This window comes from Conger conger, chromosome 9 (genome assembly GCF_963514075.1).
Source record: "Conger conger chromosome 9, fConCon1.1, whole genome shotgun sequence".
In the NCBI taxonomy this organism is placed as follows: domain Eukaryota; kingdom Metazoa; phylum Chordata; class Actinopteri; order Anguilliformes; family Congridae; genus Conger; species Conger conger.
The window spans coordinates 16,830,115-16,848,042 of NC_083768.1; the positions used below are offsets into that span (position 1 = coordinate 16,830,115).

The 17,928-nt window shown below is 41.5% G+C and overlaps 1 protein-coding gene across 1 annotated transcript in view; it reads right to left on the reverse strand.

Annotated features, from left to right (window-relative positions):
• LOC133136448 (collagen alpha-1(XIV) chain-like) overlaps positions 1–17,928 on the reverse strand; it is an 81,251-nt gene that overhangs the window by 18,853 nt on the left and 44,470 nt on the right. Inside the window, exons 24-35 of the mRNA XM_061253929.1 lie at positions 17,304–17,453; positions 15,590–15,706; positions 10,435–10,581; positions 9,087–9,161; positions 8,071–8,210; positions 6,926–7,049; positions 5,930–6,073; positions 5,598–5,762; positions 5,389–5,427; positions 4,250–4,388; positions 3,268–3,410; positions 2,702–2,811 (exon numbers count right to left, since the gene is read on the reverse strand). Coding sequence (XP_061109913.1) covers positions 2,702–2,811; positions 3,268–3,410; positions 4,250–4,388; positions 5,389–5,427; positions 5,598–5,762; positions 5,930–6,073; positions 6,926–7,049; positions 8,071–8,210; positions 9,087–9,161; positions 10,435–10,581; positions 15,590–15,706; positions 17,304–17,453 — 1,493 coding nt within the window. The remainder of the gene's footprint in view (positions 1–2,701; positions 2,812–3,267; positions 3,411–4,249; positions 4,389–5,388; positions 5,428–5,597; positions 5,763–5,929; positions 6,074–6,925; positions 7,050–8,070; positions 8,211–9,086; positions 9,162–10,434; positions 10,582–15,589; positions 15,707–17,303; positions 17,454–17,928) is intronic.

The following is a 17,928-nucleotide window of genomic DNA, read 5'->3' on the forward strand; positions in this document are numbered from 1 at the left end:
GTGAGGATACATGTGTGTCCAGTGGTTATATTTCCAAACATCCAACCCGCATGTGTATTTCACATACACTTGATAACTTGTGTAAATAAGACAGCTTCGGAGTTGCTGTAAGGTGTTCTCTTCACTGCTGTAAAGTGATTTCTTCACTTTGAAGGAGGTAGGCTACAGGCTCTGATAGGCTTCAAGTCTTTAGGCTAAGCTAACTGTTATGCTAACATGGAAATTGAGCCAGTGAATGCACAAAAATTAAATTGAAATCGAACACCTTGTGTAAGTCGTAAAAAATTGTGGTGTTTTCCTGAAAGCAATTCATCATCTCCATCATCACAGAGACATCAATCTATCTGGCAGATTTGAATGGGTTGTGCTGATTTATGGGAAATGTATTGAATTTGACATGAAATGATTGCTTCATTGCTTTGGTTATTCATGATATTTTTGCTCATTTTCTCATCTTCCACATTAGTTACATTTTCTAGTCCTTAAAAATAGATTTTGAAACCCAGGGGCACAATTGTTCGAAAACTAAGCTTGTGAACATATGGTTGCAAAATCTAGCTGAGAGTGGAGTTCTGCTCATGCACAAAGCATAGTCACAAACAGTCATTTGGTTAAAGTTTTATTTCTGTGGAATTCTGTGATTTTCAGAGTGGAAAAATCTCTACATGAAAATTCAAGGAATATCTGAATATGAATGAAAGCATTCAACAGAACCAGTTTCTGGACTACCACCATCCTGTATGATTTGTATATCTGTGAAGTCACTCATTTCTGGATCACTCCCATACACAGCATTATTTATGAACTATGAATTGAACATGATTGACAGACAATCTTAATGGAATGGGAGAAATACTAGCATGCATTATAAATATTGCTTTTGGAGAGAACACTGAGGCTTCAGCCAGGAACACAAAATGCCTTTTTGTGTGTTTTACTCCCCAGAATTCAACTCTATCCTGTATAATTCCACTACCCACATGACCCATCTGCTCATTGCATTTAACAAAGGGTTCTTAACGTAGTATTTGAGGCACTCCTGCTAAATGTTTTTGCTTTGTTTGCTTCTAGGATTGTGCCTGTGAGGTAAACCAGTGTTTTTTTTGTTTTTTTTTTGGTAGAGAATTCCTTATATGCCCTTTACGAGGGTACTGCCTGGGCAAGTCTGCCGCTGTTTGTAGCTTTTCGGGGCACAAGAGCATGACTGAGCTCGGTTCCTGAATTTCTTTCACGGTCGCTGCCTCGCCTCTGCATTCCACGTGGAATGAAATGTGAAATTCAGCCAAGTTACAGGACACCAGTCACATCCTACAAAACCTTCTGAAAAGCTGATAAGAAAACTGTGTATCCAAGACATTTGAAGAACAGTCACAGAACACCAGCCAAACCATTACTGCCCCAAGGCACAAACACATTTAATATCATAAAATATGCTATGTTATTCTACCCTTTACAATGAAAACAGTCCATAGACAGCCTCAATGGATACATGAAGTTTTTAATATTAAAGCATTTTTAAGGTTGTGAAAACATAGACAGGGTAGGCCTTTTTTCAGATTTTGTTTTGGTAAATCTTCATGCTGTAAGCATTAGAATAAAGCTGTACAAATCCATACTCTAATACCTGTGGAGCCTCACAAATTTGTTGTGTGAGATGTGTGAGAAATATGCTGTGGAGCGAGCTGAGCTTCAGGTAGAAGGTGAGGATGTGTTAAACCTGAGAACCCATTCCACTTCTATAAATTATGAATGAATAAATGTCTGAGAGTTACAACAGTACATAAATACACTGACCCATGTCTACTGTATGTAGTGGTTTTAGGAAAATCTCTGTTTACAGCAGTTTTCCAAGCCTGATTAATAACTCAAATAGCTATACTACACCACATTATTAAAGGCTTACTTAAAAGCTCATACCATTTGAAAGGAAGAACCTTTGAGGCATTTAGGCTAGTATTAAATTTGCTGTCTTGAAATTATTGTGTAAATCAGCCGCCAACAACACAAACTCATTATGATTTCAGCCTTATATCTCTGTTATAACTTACACAATGTGTCATTTATTGATGTTTAATTCTCTCCAAGCTCCCACCGTTGACTAATACTGTTGTTTTTAAATTACATTTTGGTACAAGGGTAGGGCTCATGTGAGGCAAATGAGAAAAGGAAAAGCTCATCTCAGTTCTCGAGCTCCACACTTGGAAGGCACCATCTTGGGTTAGCTTGATTAAAAATCAGCCAGCTCTCAGGCTGTGAGCAGTTAGAATTCGAAAGTGAGCACTTTGTTTGCCCCTCAGTGCATGCAGCTGCTGAAAAAGGTTCTCTGGAGATTTTTATTTTGTCCGAGAGGGCAGCTACTGCATATGGAAGCACTTCAGCAGAGAGCAAAACAAAAAAGAACAATACAAAACTATTCAGCAAGTTCACAAAGTGGCACAGTCTCTACACCAGGGATGGCCTGTTACCCATGAATGGATAACAAACTCCAAAGACCAGCATTCCACCGGGACAGGAACTCAACTGCACATCACTGATTTGAAGAATGAGAGTCAATTTCCACAAAAAAGGAGGCTTTTCTTCAGTCTGTACACCATACCAAACACTACCAAAGGTGTGAATGGTTTGGATAAGACTGGTCTGGCTGTTTTTAATATCGAAACACTGGCAAAACAACATAACAGCAACATCACAGAGCACTGACCTTGTGAAAACTTCCGTGGAAGAGCTTTTTGATCTCTGGCCCCTCAAAGGTCACTGTCTGGAACTCTGACTTGTAGTCGTAGTTGAAGAAGGTGAGGGTTTTCCCACTATCTAGAGGTTAAGATGAAGACAGATCGGTATGTCACGCATGCAGAGATTGCAACCGTTTACGCCACAAGATAGGTTTACATCGGTATGAGAGCTAAGAAACATTGCTTCACATTTCACACAAAGTCTATATCAATGTAACCTATGAAGCAACAGAAAGTTAGCTAAGCACCTTTTAGCTAATGGTGTGAAATTGCACCTTATAAACTGGCATGGGGTGCAATGGGCCTCATTGAAATCCTCATGCCAGTCTCAAAGGTACATTTTAAGAATCCTATCGTGCAGAATTGAAAAAAGAAAAATTCAACGCATTACTGGCGCTACCCAGCCACTACCTGCAGAGAGACTCAGAAAAGGAAACGGTTCTAAATAGCAGCAATCAGAGAAGTGTGATACGCTTTCATCTGTCTCTTTCAGGGAGCTCCTCTGACACCATGTTAATGCGAGCAGCCTACTCACTGTCCAGGATAAGGCCCACCAGGGGTTCGTTGTCTTTGTTAAGGACTTCCCATAATGCAAATGGCTCTTGAGGAGTTTCTGGAAGCAGGCGGAACAGCACGGTGATGGTGTAGTCTGATGGCAGGCCTTCAGGGTGCAGGTACCTGAGGTGGAGTGGGACACACAGTGTACAGGGAGTTCTAATGACACTTATAATTATACTGTACACACCCATAGTTTGGCACACGTTACATTTATTTTACAGATATTTCTCTTTTACGAATCCACACACAGAGAGCTACATGTGCAAGCACTGAACATGGCAGAAGAACACAATATATACACACAGACACATGCCCTAAACAAATTGCTTTATTTTTCTCATAATATACTTTTCAGTGGGAGGCTGTAAATTGGTCCTATAGTCTAAGGCATGTTGTAAAATATACACGTTTTGGGAATAATGCTTTTTTCTATCTGACCTGTGAGACCGCAGATACAGCGCATATCTCTTTATAATGTCAAGAGACATCGCTGGAACATTCCCTCAAGGCAACATAAAACAGATAATAAATTCTGAAACAAATACTTGGGTCTGGATTCAATCAACGTTTACCAGTAACTTTGAAAAGTAAAAGTTGGTTCTTTTCTTTACTATCAGTCTGGCTCAACAATTACCAAAATTACCCCTTAAGTGAAGTGAAGAAAATAAATGAACAGCTTTTTTTACAAGTCATAGTTAAAGACAAATGTTAATTTGCTCCAGGTCATGAACCATACAGTGTTAAAATAAGATAAATAATTATTTCAACGACATTACATTTATTTAATTTTTTTCAGAAAACCGGAAGCAAGGATTATTCTAAATGAAGTTTCCTGAGCTGGACCAGAAAAATATGACGCTCTTGACCTAAGAAGCGTCAGTTCAGTGCTGATTCTGGTCCGTGTATTCCATTGCCTATTCCCTGTTTAACACCCACCCACTCCCTGTTACACTGCATACTTTGTGGGCTGGGAGATGAGGGCATCCTTGTGTAGCCGATAGCTGGGGAAACTGTTGAATGTCCCGGGCTCCATGGACACTCCCTCTACACTTGCATACTGGCCACCGACCAACCCGAACATCTCCATCATCCTGAAGCCTAAGGAGGAAAGTCACCTTTGTCAAGTAGAAGTGGACCACTGAACAGCTGGCTATGGGTTTAAATCCTGCGAGACATAAACTATAACTCACAGGTACAGTCTCCACCGAAAAAACTTCATAAGAGTTTTCCTTGTTTTCTTTTGGGGTCATATACACTCTGTAACAGCTGAATTATCACTATAGTGTTTACTGTGTATATAACTTTAATTGATTCAGTTGACATCTGGGGGGCGAAACAGTAAAGTGCATAATACAATTTTCACGGAAGAAGCCTGCCTGCTAAGCAAATTACTAATTCAGTCATAAATACCCAGTGGACTGTCTTTCTGTCATTTCTACTATAAGCCTTACTACAGAGTTCATGTATGACAGTCTGCATTGTAGAGTCAAAGCCAATTATGACATCAAGTACACTACACAAAGTAATACTCTGAAAAGATAGTGGCAGGGCTTCACTCTCTCCACAGCTAATTCAGCATCATTAATACTTTCAATCTTTGACCTTCCAGAGCAGGGGTGCCCAATCATGTGCCATAGAAGGCAGAGGGTGTGCAGGTTTTCACTCTAAGCTGATTTTACTAATTAAGGGCTCAAGTTTTATCCATGTGATCATTTTCGGACATGGAACTGTACTTTCCTCTTGGGTCTTCAACGCACTTGTCCCTGGTTCTGATTTGCACTTTATTGTATGTCACTCTGGATAAGAGCGCCTGCTAAATGACTGTAATGTAATGTAATGTAATGTAATGTAATGTAACACACCTTCAACCAGAGTGGAGGGAACTAATTAGTGAAATAAACAGGTGTAATGATGGGTTGGAATGAAAACCTGCATACTCTTGGCCCTCCGTGATTGGGCACCCCTGGTCGAGGGGTATCATGCACAAATATCATCTGTGGCCATAGATACTGTCCATTTTCTCCAGGGCTCTATTTCTGTAGCAGTCAGTTTCCGTAGGGGAGGGTCCATAGTCTGAGGTCACCATCTTTTCTCTCACCTGCTAAAGTGCTTCCACTCATCTGGACAGAAGGACAAGCTAAAAAAGAAAGGTGTAATGTTACAATGTTAATGACGAGTCCTCTTTATTCAAAGGCCATTCCATTATATTTATTCTCCAGATTCAATAAGTTACTTGCTCTTTGAAGAAGAAAATATTGCACACTACTGTAACCAATCATGCACTGTCCCAAAGAGCACGTGACTCACTTGCTGAGGCAGCTTCACACACGAAGGTCACCAACTGCTCCTCAATCTTCCTGAAGGCGTCCAAATCGTCGACGAAGAACACGTGTCTCTCACTGGGCCTGCTGGCGATGCTCACCAACTCCCCGTAGTCGGCGTCGGCGAATCCGATCGCAAACACGATGTAGCCTGCAGCGTCAGCGGTGGTCGAAAGAAGGAGCGTGAATGAAAGACCATAGGTGGGCGGCACTTATCATTAAAATTCTAATGTTCTTACGGGTTATAACCTCTTAAGAGCAGTGGGGGGTGTAATGGTTCCAACGGATAAACTCCATCGGTTGCCATGGGATACGCACCTTCCATTTGCATCTCCTTGGAAACCTTATTGACATCATCTTGAGACCGGCCATCTGTCAGCACCACCAGCACTTTGGGGATGCCCCTCCTCATGCCCCCCTCCACGGTGAAGATGAAGTCTTTCACATGTTTGATTGCTCGTCCTACACAGAGAGAGAGAGATGGTGGTATTATTATGCATAATCCTATCACTTGGGACAACACATATTGAAGTTTATATAAGTAAGTCAGTAGAATAAGAATAAAACATTACATATACAGTATACTAGTGAATATATGATAAAATATTTGTTTATTCACTAGGGAAATCTGCTTTACACTTGAATCAGTACATTCTTGGTGAAGGGTAACCTTATAAATAAATGGGCAATACAAATATTGGCTGTTTTTGGGTGGCTGATTACCTATTTGCAAAAAAAGGTTTGTTGCCGAAGCAAAACTGCATGATGGAAGCAATCATTGGTGTTTCAGTTGACTCATTTGGTAAATATTCATTTCACATCAATTGTCCATAGCTATGCTGACACTCAAAATATTAAAATAATGAACCACATTTTTGCTTTCTTGAAACCTAGCTTTGTGATTGTGATTGTATGATTGTGTGATTATTATGGCTAGTATTTTTATAATTGCAAGGTTGGACCATAAAAATAGCTCACCAAACAGATTTCATCCGGACTGACGCTGGACTTCACTGATCTCTCACTGATCTCTATATCATTTTAATGTGCTGCCAATAATAGAGGCAGACAAGCTAAAACAGAGTCCTTTCAAATGTCACTCTATTTCCATCTATTTTACCATCTGTGTGATCACATCTAAGTAATTGAAAATGCACTGAAAATACCACATTTGGTATGTAGGCACACACATACACATACACAAACACAGAACTACATGTACAAGCATTGTAGATCCAGGAAGGCAGATGAACACACTACGGTATACACACACAGACACACATCCTCATTACATCCCTTGCTCTCAGCACATGCCTGTTTTGGTGTTTCCTCCCTTGTACTGTATGCGTTGGATGGCCTCCAGCAGGGTCTCCTTGTCATTGTAAGAGTTGAGTCTGAACTCTGTTCTGGCGTCATCACTGAACTGAGCGATGGCCACCTAGAGGGGGAGAATGAATATCCGTCGTTCAGATCTTTTCCTTCCTGTTTTTTCTCTTACTACTCCTGTATTCAATATTCAATCAATAGTAGTGCTTTATTTTGACTTTAAAGTGAAAGTGACACACTTTGCCGTTCATATTTTGGGAATAGTTTGAACTGAAACTTTGTTTGGCCTAACTGGCCCAGCACCAAGGTTTAACCCAGCACCCAGTTCAATTAAAAGTTTGTTCAATTCAAGTTCAGTTCAAAGCGTTCATACCGCCTTGCCATATTATCATTCCCAGTAGAAGACCTGTGAGACTACACCCCACAGCTCCACACAAATGGGCTGAGCTCTATTGATGTGCAGTAACCGCACAGTACGGAGGCCCACTGATGACCCATTTCCTTCGGCGTGAGCATATCGACAAAAGCCTTTCCTTCTCATTCCCAAAGCTGGTTGAATAGATAGCACTGGACAATGCAGTCTAAAGCTCTCAGGATGAACGTGACTCTCTCTCTCCCTGACAATCCAACACCCGATCTCACTGCCACCTCGCTCTGGCTCTCGATAAAGTAAGAGCAGAGTGCTGTAGTAATTATCCCTGTTTCATCCAAACTAGACCTCATCCAGAACCATTGTCTTAATTGTCCTTTTTTGTCAGTTGGATTGGTTGCATTTAATATTTCTAGATCAATCTACAATGCAAGCCTTTTTGACAGATGAGGGCAAATAACATGCTACAGTTACAGCTGAAATCACATTTAGAAATATCTGAAATGATGTGGGAGACGATGGAGAATGTAATTGTTATAGACATTTACATTCTCCATCATGAAATTATGCCTGTTTAAAAGTGACTCTGTAATCATGAGTTGATGCCTCATGCCAAATGTATTGTGTGATTGTACCACCTGCATTGTATTTTGCCTTTATTGAAAATCATTAAAAACATTGATAAAAAAAATAAATAAAGATAAATATCTGACTCATGTCAGAAGTGATGAATCAGTCCCACTGTTGAGTTTCAGAGTCTCACCTGGGTCCCATCTGGGCCAATCTGATCCAGGGCCCCCGTCGTGCTGTACAGGAACCGGATGATTTTGTGGAAGTTCTCATCGCCGATGCTCCAGGAGCCATCCACCAGAAAGACCAGGTCAGCCTTGGCTGCTTTACAAACTAAAAGGGCGGAGAGAGAGAGAAGGTTGCAGCGGGGAGCCTGGAGAGATATGAGCACACAGCTGCCCTCCTTCCCCTTCAACCCCTCCCGCTGAGAGGAGAACTGATGGAAAATCCCCACGGCAACAATATCTACACCTCACATCAAACACAGCCAGTCAATGATGGACTTTTTACCAAATGGGGTAAAAAGTCCATTTCTTTTCTTTTTTTTTCCCTCACAAGAACCCTTTGTCTTTGAAATGTTTCTGTGATAAGCAACATTTCTGGTCTTCTGGAGGGAAATCAAACAAAAGCCAACGTTTGCCTGGTGCATCTTGGGTAAACAAGCCATACCAACAGGGAAAATGGGTTGTATAGATTCCAACCTGACTGAACTCTGCAATTAGCTTTAAGGAGAATGTGACCAGAATTCCACAGGAAGGTGAAACAGGGAAATGCTACCGTTCTTTTAAGATTATTTTCCACCGAAAACACATCTTTGGTCTTCCAGATCATTACAGAGGCACATACTTCAATTATCATGAGGTATGGACTTGAAAAGATAAATTCCCATTTTATTCAAGATGGCGGAAATGAAACATTCATACTTTTTTGTAGCTGCTAACAACATGGGGCAATCTGTCTTAAAATCTACACTTCACTGAACTTCACGGAATGGTAATACTCCATTCCAATTTTTATCACAGCAAAATTATATGCTTACATATTTTTGTACAAAACTTCTATAACAGCAAACTTCAGCGAGGTGCTGATAAAATCAATAAAGGTTTTGAATGTATTTTACCACCTTGCCATATTTCAATCAAAACCAGGCAGCATGTTTTTCCAGTGTGTCAAGGGTAAGTAATGGAAAAATAGAGGGGTGTTCCTCACCTTCCCGGGGCTGAGGAATGGTGGGTAGGGGGGTGGTCGTCGGGGGTGCAGTCGGGGGTTCAGTTGGAACAGGAACTACACATTAGAAAAACACACAAATAAATTATTCCTGCAGATCAATTTTCACCTGTACATACTATGGTACCATTACAATAAACAAATCATTAGGTAATCACTTACAGTGAGTGACACTCTTATCAGCACTTTATCAGCTATTTATTACTTATTCTTAGACGTATTGGTCTTCTGGTGCTGTAGCCTATCAACTTAAGAGTTTTGATGTGTTGTGTGCTCAGAGATGTGTTGACCAGTCTGGCCCTTCTCCTCGGACCTCTCTCATTAACTAGGTGTCTTTGCACTTCTCACTGGATGTTTTTTTTATTTTTTGCACCATTCTCTGCAAACTATAGAGACAATTGGACTGTTTTCATTAATTCAATAAATGAAATGAAAATGTGTTGCAACATGGAACTCAGGTTCCCTTTGTCTCATATTCATTAGACATTTTTTTTTTGTTAAAGATATTAAACATTCAATGTGACAAATACGCAATAATGCTGGAAAACAGGAAGGGGGTAAATACATTTTCATGCATTGTAAAAAACACAATCTCCAAATTACCAATCACTGCTTGGTTGTTATTGCAATAAATAATCCCTGATTTCAGTAATAGAGTTCTCACGACAGTAATTACCTGCTTTCATAAAGAAAGTAGAAACAGTTTGTTTGCTTTGAAGTTGGCCTGCTATATAAGCAGCACATGCTTTTAAGAAGAAAATAGACAAAAAACGAATTAATCAAAAATAAAATGACAGCAGGTAGCAGTGTCACTAAATCCTATCACCCGTGTATGATTAAAACACTCATGTAATTGACTTATTTTAGCTAAATGAAGTTTCAGGAGCAGTGAACTGTTGTATGTCTGGGCACTCTGCTGGTGACATTGTGGGTTTGCTGCAGCAGTAAATCAGGTGGCTGCAAGTGGTAGAAATTACATTTGATAGCAGCCTCTTGGGCTTTCCAGGAGGGAACACATGGCAATTTAGCTGGGCTTTAGTTTTAATTTGCGTCAAAACAAAGCAATAAATCTTGGTCTACATGCTGTGTGCAATCATGCATCTCAATGCAAACACATACCTGGGAAGGCGAGATGATAGCAAAGGCCCCTGAGCAATTCTGCAGGCTTTGCCACTGGCACCCCTGAGATAAAAGTCAATTCTCCTACATGGTCTTACTGCTTCACAGCTGAAGCAAAATATTGCCACAGCATTGGTCTATAGTGTAGTGGCCAGTCTGTGGGGACAGTGTGTGAATATAGAGAGGCTGGCAGTCAGGGAGAAGCACCTACATGTTTTGTCCATGATGACAACTGCTGGTCCTTCTGTTTCCTGAAGCTGGGCGTACACGCTGATTTTGTACTGGGTGTTGGGTGACAGGTTATAGAAGCAATGTCTCGAAGCTCCCCCTCCAAGATTTGCTTCCTGTTTTTGTCCATCTGAAAGTAATTGAGTGTTGTCATGAACAATCTGTGGCCTGTCATGTTACTTTGAGAATGGAAATGTACTAATCTCCATACGCAAAATAGCAATGTTCACTTTACAGCATAATATCTTAATAGCAGATGCTAGCTGGTAAAATATAGATAAATAAATAAACAAACAAACAAATAAATAAATAAATTGTCTTCAGCGCATTCTGTTTTACATTTCCGGAGGTGCTCAAGACAATAGACTATTTCTGAGATGATAATTGGGCTGTCAAAACACAGAAGAAGATTCAGAATATCCAGATAAAATATTATTAAAGTTGAGGTCTCGTAAGTTTTAAAACATTCAGTGTAACTTGTATTCGAAAAAATAGGTATGCTGTAAGCATCAAAATGATACTGTATGTTCAGTGGTTCAGATGTACGCCCACTTTTGGCATGTTTTAATACATTCCAAGCATACATTCTTAAAAAAGGCATATTTTAATCATATTGCATTTAATAAGACTTTAATTACAGCTTTTAATCCAATTTTCTGAACGAAGGGTGACATTACTTTCACATGATGAGAATGAGTTTGCCTATGGCTAGTATTAGTGGTGCCTATTAGTGGTATTAGATCCTGTAGAATGCTGAACAGGAAATCCTAAAAACAAGCAAGTGTCATTCATTATGCTCACAGAATCAGAAACTATAAGATTACACAAATATTAAAAACCTACTGCCTGCAGCGGTCTTGTAGTAATATGACTATAGGGTCTTTTGTGCAGCTGGCATCTTTTAATTATTTATCCCAATACTGTAATTTCAAACCTTCCTTCTAGACAATTTCTTCATTTGGGAATTTCTTATCTACGTGTGTACTTATAATAACCATATTTCTTTCATACACCTTTGATTTGATGTACAGTAATTCAATGTACAGCTACTGTAAGCCTGGAGCTTGCAGATTAAAGCATAGAGAGAGACTCAAAAAGACTCAAAAAAGTACAAAAGAGCCGTGGTTCAGTCAAAGCACTATGTATTTTTCTTTAACGTAAATTCTTTTTTTTTTACATTTCATTGACAGCATTGTGAGTTTTGAGATGAAGGAAACATTCTGTGCAGGAAAAAAAGCTTAATGTACTAAGTGGAGATGAGTTACAGTAAAGGCAGAACATTCAGGGCTTAGACTGATTTTAGGACCAGATAAAGGGAGGGAAGTTTCTCTGGCTGTTTATCAGACTGCAACACACTCTAGCTCCCTGTGTGACCAATCCAGTATGTACCTGCCTGCCTTTCTATGATTAAACAAAAGAAACAAGACGTCTGCATGAAAATGTCTCCCCTCAGAGAAAACCTAGAGTTCCCAACCAGCGGCAGACCAACTAAACAAACACAAGGCTTAACGTATTTGTCCCTTTAAGCTGTCTTGTTTGGTCCAGTGGCACACAGCCGCTCATCATGCACTGGACAAACGGAATGAAAACATTGCTCCTTCTGTTAGCAATGACATTACCCCGAGACTATTACGTTCTGAGTGTAGCCTGTGAAATGACAATTAGTTTCACTGAAATCACTTTAAAAGCAAAGTCATATGAAACACTTCCTCCGTGTTCTGTTTTATATGTATGTTTTAAACTGTTTCGTGAGATAAGAACCTAGAGGCATAAAAACTACACAGGTTCAGAGCATCAAGCATCAAGCCCGACGAAAGTTGTTTCTGTTCTCTGTCATTTCCTCTTCTTGATCAGACACAATGTGGCAGGAAGCAATTACTTCCATTAATGCCACCTCGTCTCAAATTAATTAGCAGGCCAAACAGTTCTTTTTTTACTCCAGTTTAAAAAAAACAACTTAATTGACTCTACTATTAATGTCCTGTCAGACCATATTTGATTAAATACCAAGACAGTGAGGGGGATGTTAATTGTAGTCACGGACACAAACATCTACCCAACAGCACCCCCCCACCCCCCACAGACACAAACACACACATATGCCCACCCACAAACAGACACACATAAAGACACACAAGCACACCCATAATATCTAAACTTAATCTCTAAAAATAATGTCCGTGATGTCCAATGCCTATGAGAGGATCTGACTGAGGGATGGATCTTATCTCAGTATTGACAGAGATCTCTTCTGCACACAGCTGTGATCAGACAATTGCACATATAGATGGGGACTAAGGATTAAGCATGTGATGAGATACATAAACAATGGGCAGCTTAAAGAATCACTGTCAGACAGGATGCTTGGTGGGGAAAAATAAAAAGGAAATAAAACAGTAATCAACTGAGCTAGATTTATAATGATGAAAAATCCCAGCTTGACAGATAGGCAGCCTTTCTCTGGCAAGCCAACATCTAAATATACAGACATGCAGATGCTTGAATAATACATATTATTTTTTAGGAATTATTCAGGTAACAAGGGGACAGACAAGATGTCCTTGGGAATGTATTCATGAGGTTTCACTTCTTACCAGGAAAAGCAATTCAGCAGGGACATACCATCAGAGATTTAAACCAACAACCTTCAGCTGTAGTTTGAATTTGCAGTGTACAGTGTTACGGCTGTGTACCTGTGGCACCAGCAGGGGAACTTTAAGGTTCTGTCCACCAGGTGGCAGCACCGGCCCTACAGACAGGTATGGCCACAGCTGTGATTGATTGTAATCACCGTAGCTGTGGCTAATTAATTCATTATTGTGCTATAAATGAGGCCTGGGCTAATTTGAGGAAGAACTGGGGTTTGGAAGCTGAATGGTGTTTATTTAAATTGAGTTAGGCTATTGTTTTTACTGGCTGGCAGGCCACAGCTTTTGTTGTAGGAGGAGCCAATAGTTCGCACCCTGCATAGGGTATAATTACTGGCACACCTGAACTCACTTCAGTGTGCATTAGTGTTCTGCAGTGGGTTGGTAGCATTTTCTGTATTCAGCGTCAGTGTTATTTAAGCAGTTGTGTAGCGCACCAGCGGCAGCTGTGTGCGGCAGCCTCGGCTACTTGCCTCGGTGTACGAAGTCGCAGGTGTATATCTACGGGTGTCCATCGAGGCTGTCTGAGAGCCTGATGAGTGTTTTTGTTTTCGCTGCCTGCCCTCATTTCACTACGTAGTATTCCTCTTGTCCTCCCTAGTTCCCTCCATGTGTTTCCTTCCCATTCCTGTCCTCTCTCCTCTCCCCAGGTCCCAGTCAGGTAGGAGGTTCGCCTCTCGCCAACATGGGCAGAATATCTCAAACCTCATCTTCCCTCCCAGATCGGCTGGTATTGATCTCTGTGTGGCTGGTGGCCTCTGGAACTGCCAGTCCACCGTCCAGAAAGCAGACTTCATATCTGCCTATGCCTCCCACCTCAACCTTGACTTTCTTGCTTTAACTGAAAAGTGGCTCTCACCAGATTACACAGCCACCCCGGCTGCCCTTTCCTCTGCCTTCTCTTTTTCCCACACACCCAGAACCTCTGGCAGAGGAGGTGGCACAGGTCTCCTAATCTCATCCTCATGGAGATCTAGTGTCTTCTCCTCATCCTTCGCCTTCTCCTCTTTTGAATTTCAACCTTCTTGACCTCATCTTCACAAGAAACTGCACAAAAACCAACCTCTCTGTAACACCACTCCATATATCTGACCACTCCATCTCTTTTTCTCTTTCACTCTCCTCTAACACCCATCCATCTCTCTCACCATCCACTGTCACCTGTCGGCGGAACCTACGCCACCTGTCTTCCTCCACCCTCTCATCTACAATCCTCTCCTCCCTACCATCCGCGGAGTCTTTCACTCGACTGTCTCCCGATGACGCTGCTACAACTCTCATGTCCTCCCTCTCATCTTCCTTTGACTCTCTGTGTCCCCTCACCACCAACCTCTCACTGACTGTTGAGGACTTTGTAGTTTCCTCCTCCCGTACGGCAAAGAATCTTGGGGTGACTCTTGATAACTGCCTCACCCTGGCTCCACAAGTATCCTCCACTGCCAGAACCTGCAGGTTCTTTCTGTATAATATACGCCGTATCCGTCATCTCCTGACGGAGAAAGTCACCCAGCTCCTAGTCCAGGCGCTCGTCATTTCCCGCCTGGATTACTGCAACTCCCTCCTAGCCGGTCTCCCAGCGTGTGCCATCAAGCCCCTCCAGCTGGTCCAGAATTCTGCAGCCCGCCTGATCACCAGTCAGCCCAGGTCGGCTCATGTCAGCCCAGGTCGGCTCATGTCACCCCGCTTCTCATTGGCCTCCACTGGCTTCCTATTGCCGCACGCATCCGTTTCAAGGCCCTAGTGTTGGCATTTCAGGCTGCTAAGGGGACTGCCCCACCTTACATACAATCCTTGATCACTCCCTACTCCCCAGCTAGACCACTCCGGTCTGCCAGCTCTGGTCGCCTTATGGTTCCCTCTCTACGTGCACCTGGCGGTCGAGCTGCACGTTCACGCCTGTTTTCCGTTCTGGTTCCTCAGTGGTGGAATGACTTGCCTACCACTGTCACGACCGCAGAATCCTTCCCCCTATTTCGACGCAGACTCAAAACACACCTTTTCAAACTACCTTAGTCCTCCCTCCTGATTTCCCCCGCCCCTCCTTTCTGATATCCCTATCCTTGTCTAACCACCCCAAAAAAAAAAAAGAAAAAGAAGAAATTGGCACTTATGATGACGAATATATGTTTAGAACAGCATTCCATGTGTATTTTCCTAGTTCTGGATGTGATGCTTTGACTTTGACTGGTAGAACCTATGCACTTGTAAGTCGCTTTGGATTTAAAGCATCTGCCAAATGACAAAAATGTAAAATGTAAATGTAAATTATTTTGTCACTTGTTTTGGGCTTCCAGTTTTGCCTGGTACTAGACTTTTGTTCTGTTTTTGGAAAAATAAAAGGCTTGAAGCCAACCCGTTCTTTGGGTTTTGCTGTCTGTTCACCACGTGAGCAGTGGCCACCCCCAGCCCTGATTCACACTTCCACACACAGGCTCACACAAGGCTCAGACTGTGCTATAACGGTACGTTAGCGTGTAAAAACATACTCACTGAGCAGAGACTCGATGACCACGCGGTAGACGGTGGCATGCCGGTGAGGCTGCCACTGGCCACACATGCTCGTCATGCGCACCTGGTATGTGTTCAGGTTGGTCACTCCCAGGTATACTGCGAGGGAACACAAAAAATGTTACTGACTAAACCGGGGCCAAAGCACTTTAAGACAAAGAGCAAGTATACAGTATTGATTTATATGATTCTGAAGCAAACTTATTTTTGAGTCGCAGCAACCGTTTCAAAAAGAACATTACATTATTACAGTAATTATATAATTGTCCATGTTTTGCCTTAAACCACGCTTTCTGGTAATCTCTTTCACTGCATGATGTTGATGGGATGACAGTGTTGATTTATTTGTGGAACCCAACTGAACTGAAATTAAATGAGCAAATAAGACAATAAAGACTTGTTCCTGAACACGTTGAAGGTAATTAAACTACATATATTATACAGACCTGGGTCAAATACATAATTGGTTCGGATTCAAATACTTTTCTGTGCTCAACTGATCTTGCCAGGTGCAACTGAGCCAACCACAAGCTCCAGGAGGCAGGGTTTGCAGTTTTTGAGAGTATTTCATAGGTTTCAGTACACCAGACAAGCTCAGTAAAGCGTAGAAAAGTATTTGAATCCAAAACAAAAGAAAAGGTTTATGAAAATATATCAAAATAGGACAGATAACACAAACACTCAATTTGGTCTTGATTAGGACTTCTCAGAAATAACATGTAGGTGCTCTATTTCAATAACCAGTGTATGTATGCATAAAGGCATTCAAGTCTGTTAGACATAATTGATGGAGCTCACTAATTAGTGCCCACTGCATAATTGAAACTTGCGCACATACAATATGCATACACTTCATATAATGAATACAGATGTGCAATACTTTTAATACAGCATGCAGGTAGAGTGCATGATTTACTGGAGAGAGCTGTATCTAATGAAGTACTTTCCCAGAGGGTCAATTTCATATACCTATTTAAGAAAACATAACACTATGTTCCCATTAAATAATTTTCCATAGACAAGCCATTGGTGCCCTGTTAATTTGAACTGATTTAATAAAGGATATTCAATGCTCGCACACTGCAGGGACACAGTGCCATTTTGTCATACAGGCAGAGGATTTAGCAGGAGCTTATCACTTCACTTTTGAAGAGAATATCTCAGACATCTTGCTTTGTCATTCATCTCATGATATGAAATTTATATGCAAAGGAATGTGATTACCCCTCACATCCTGTCTATATATCTGATATCTGCAGGCATTCATCAGGAGAGGATCTCAATCACTGTATGTGAGCGGCAAAGCTAACATTTTCAGCAGGGCTGTTTATCTGATGTCACCACAGACCTAATCTGATTAGAATAATTATAGTGAAATGAGACAAGAGCAAATGTATGGAAAGCTCAGCTAATTTAAAAGTCAGCCATTAATACCACAGTATAATGTTTGGGTAACATTGGGAACTCAACAAAAAGGCAAAAATGTTTGGAGATAAACACTGCATCGTGCCAATATAAAGCACACAATTTAGGGATAAGTACTGGAGCCAATGTTCAAAGGTCAAAGTAAGACATTTTCTAAACAGGCAGGAGGAACACACTGGACCTCACACAACAGCAGGGTGCCCCATACAGAGGTCCCATGCTGCTGCCCAGCAGACGGGAGGGAACAGGTCAGGTTTGGTTGGGGACTCACGTGTCTTGGCCTTCCCGGACAGCGCCTCGCTGGAGCCCGTGGTGTAGGAGGCGATGACCTTGACACTGTACTCCGTCCCACTCAGCAGGTTCAGGATCAGCATGGTGTTGACATCTTCGCCCACGAAGGTCTCCAGGGCAGGTCCTGGTGCTGCATACAGGAGACTATGAACACTCCGCCCAGCACTGACCCATTCTCAGTGTTAATCACTTTCGCCAGCTTGAATGGGGACTATTATGAACTGCACAATGAGGGAGGACGCACACCCAGAAATGTAGTGAGATGCTGACTAACAGAGATCGATCATAAAAAGATAGTTGCATACTACTATGCTCCGACGTAATTTACTGGGAAAACCAACGTTTCGACACGCAACCTCTTCACACACCCTGAAGAAGACTATGCATGCAAAAGCGTTGACTATTAAAAAGCACAGGCAAACACAAAGTCAAAATCAAATCCATGGTTTCACGACCACTGTTCTTGCTAAACACGAGTCTGATGAATGTAGGTGGCTGACTGACTGACATTCTCCTTTCTATTGTCAAACAATACAGGAGTGCAGAGTAATTTATGCCCAAACTTCAGTACATTTCCAATCTTAAAAAGTGCTTTAAGCAATATT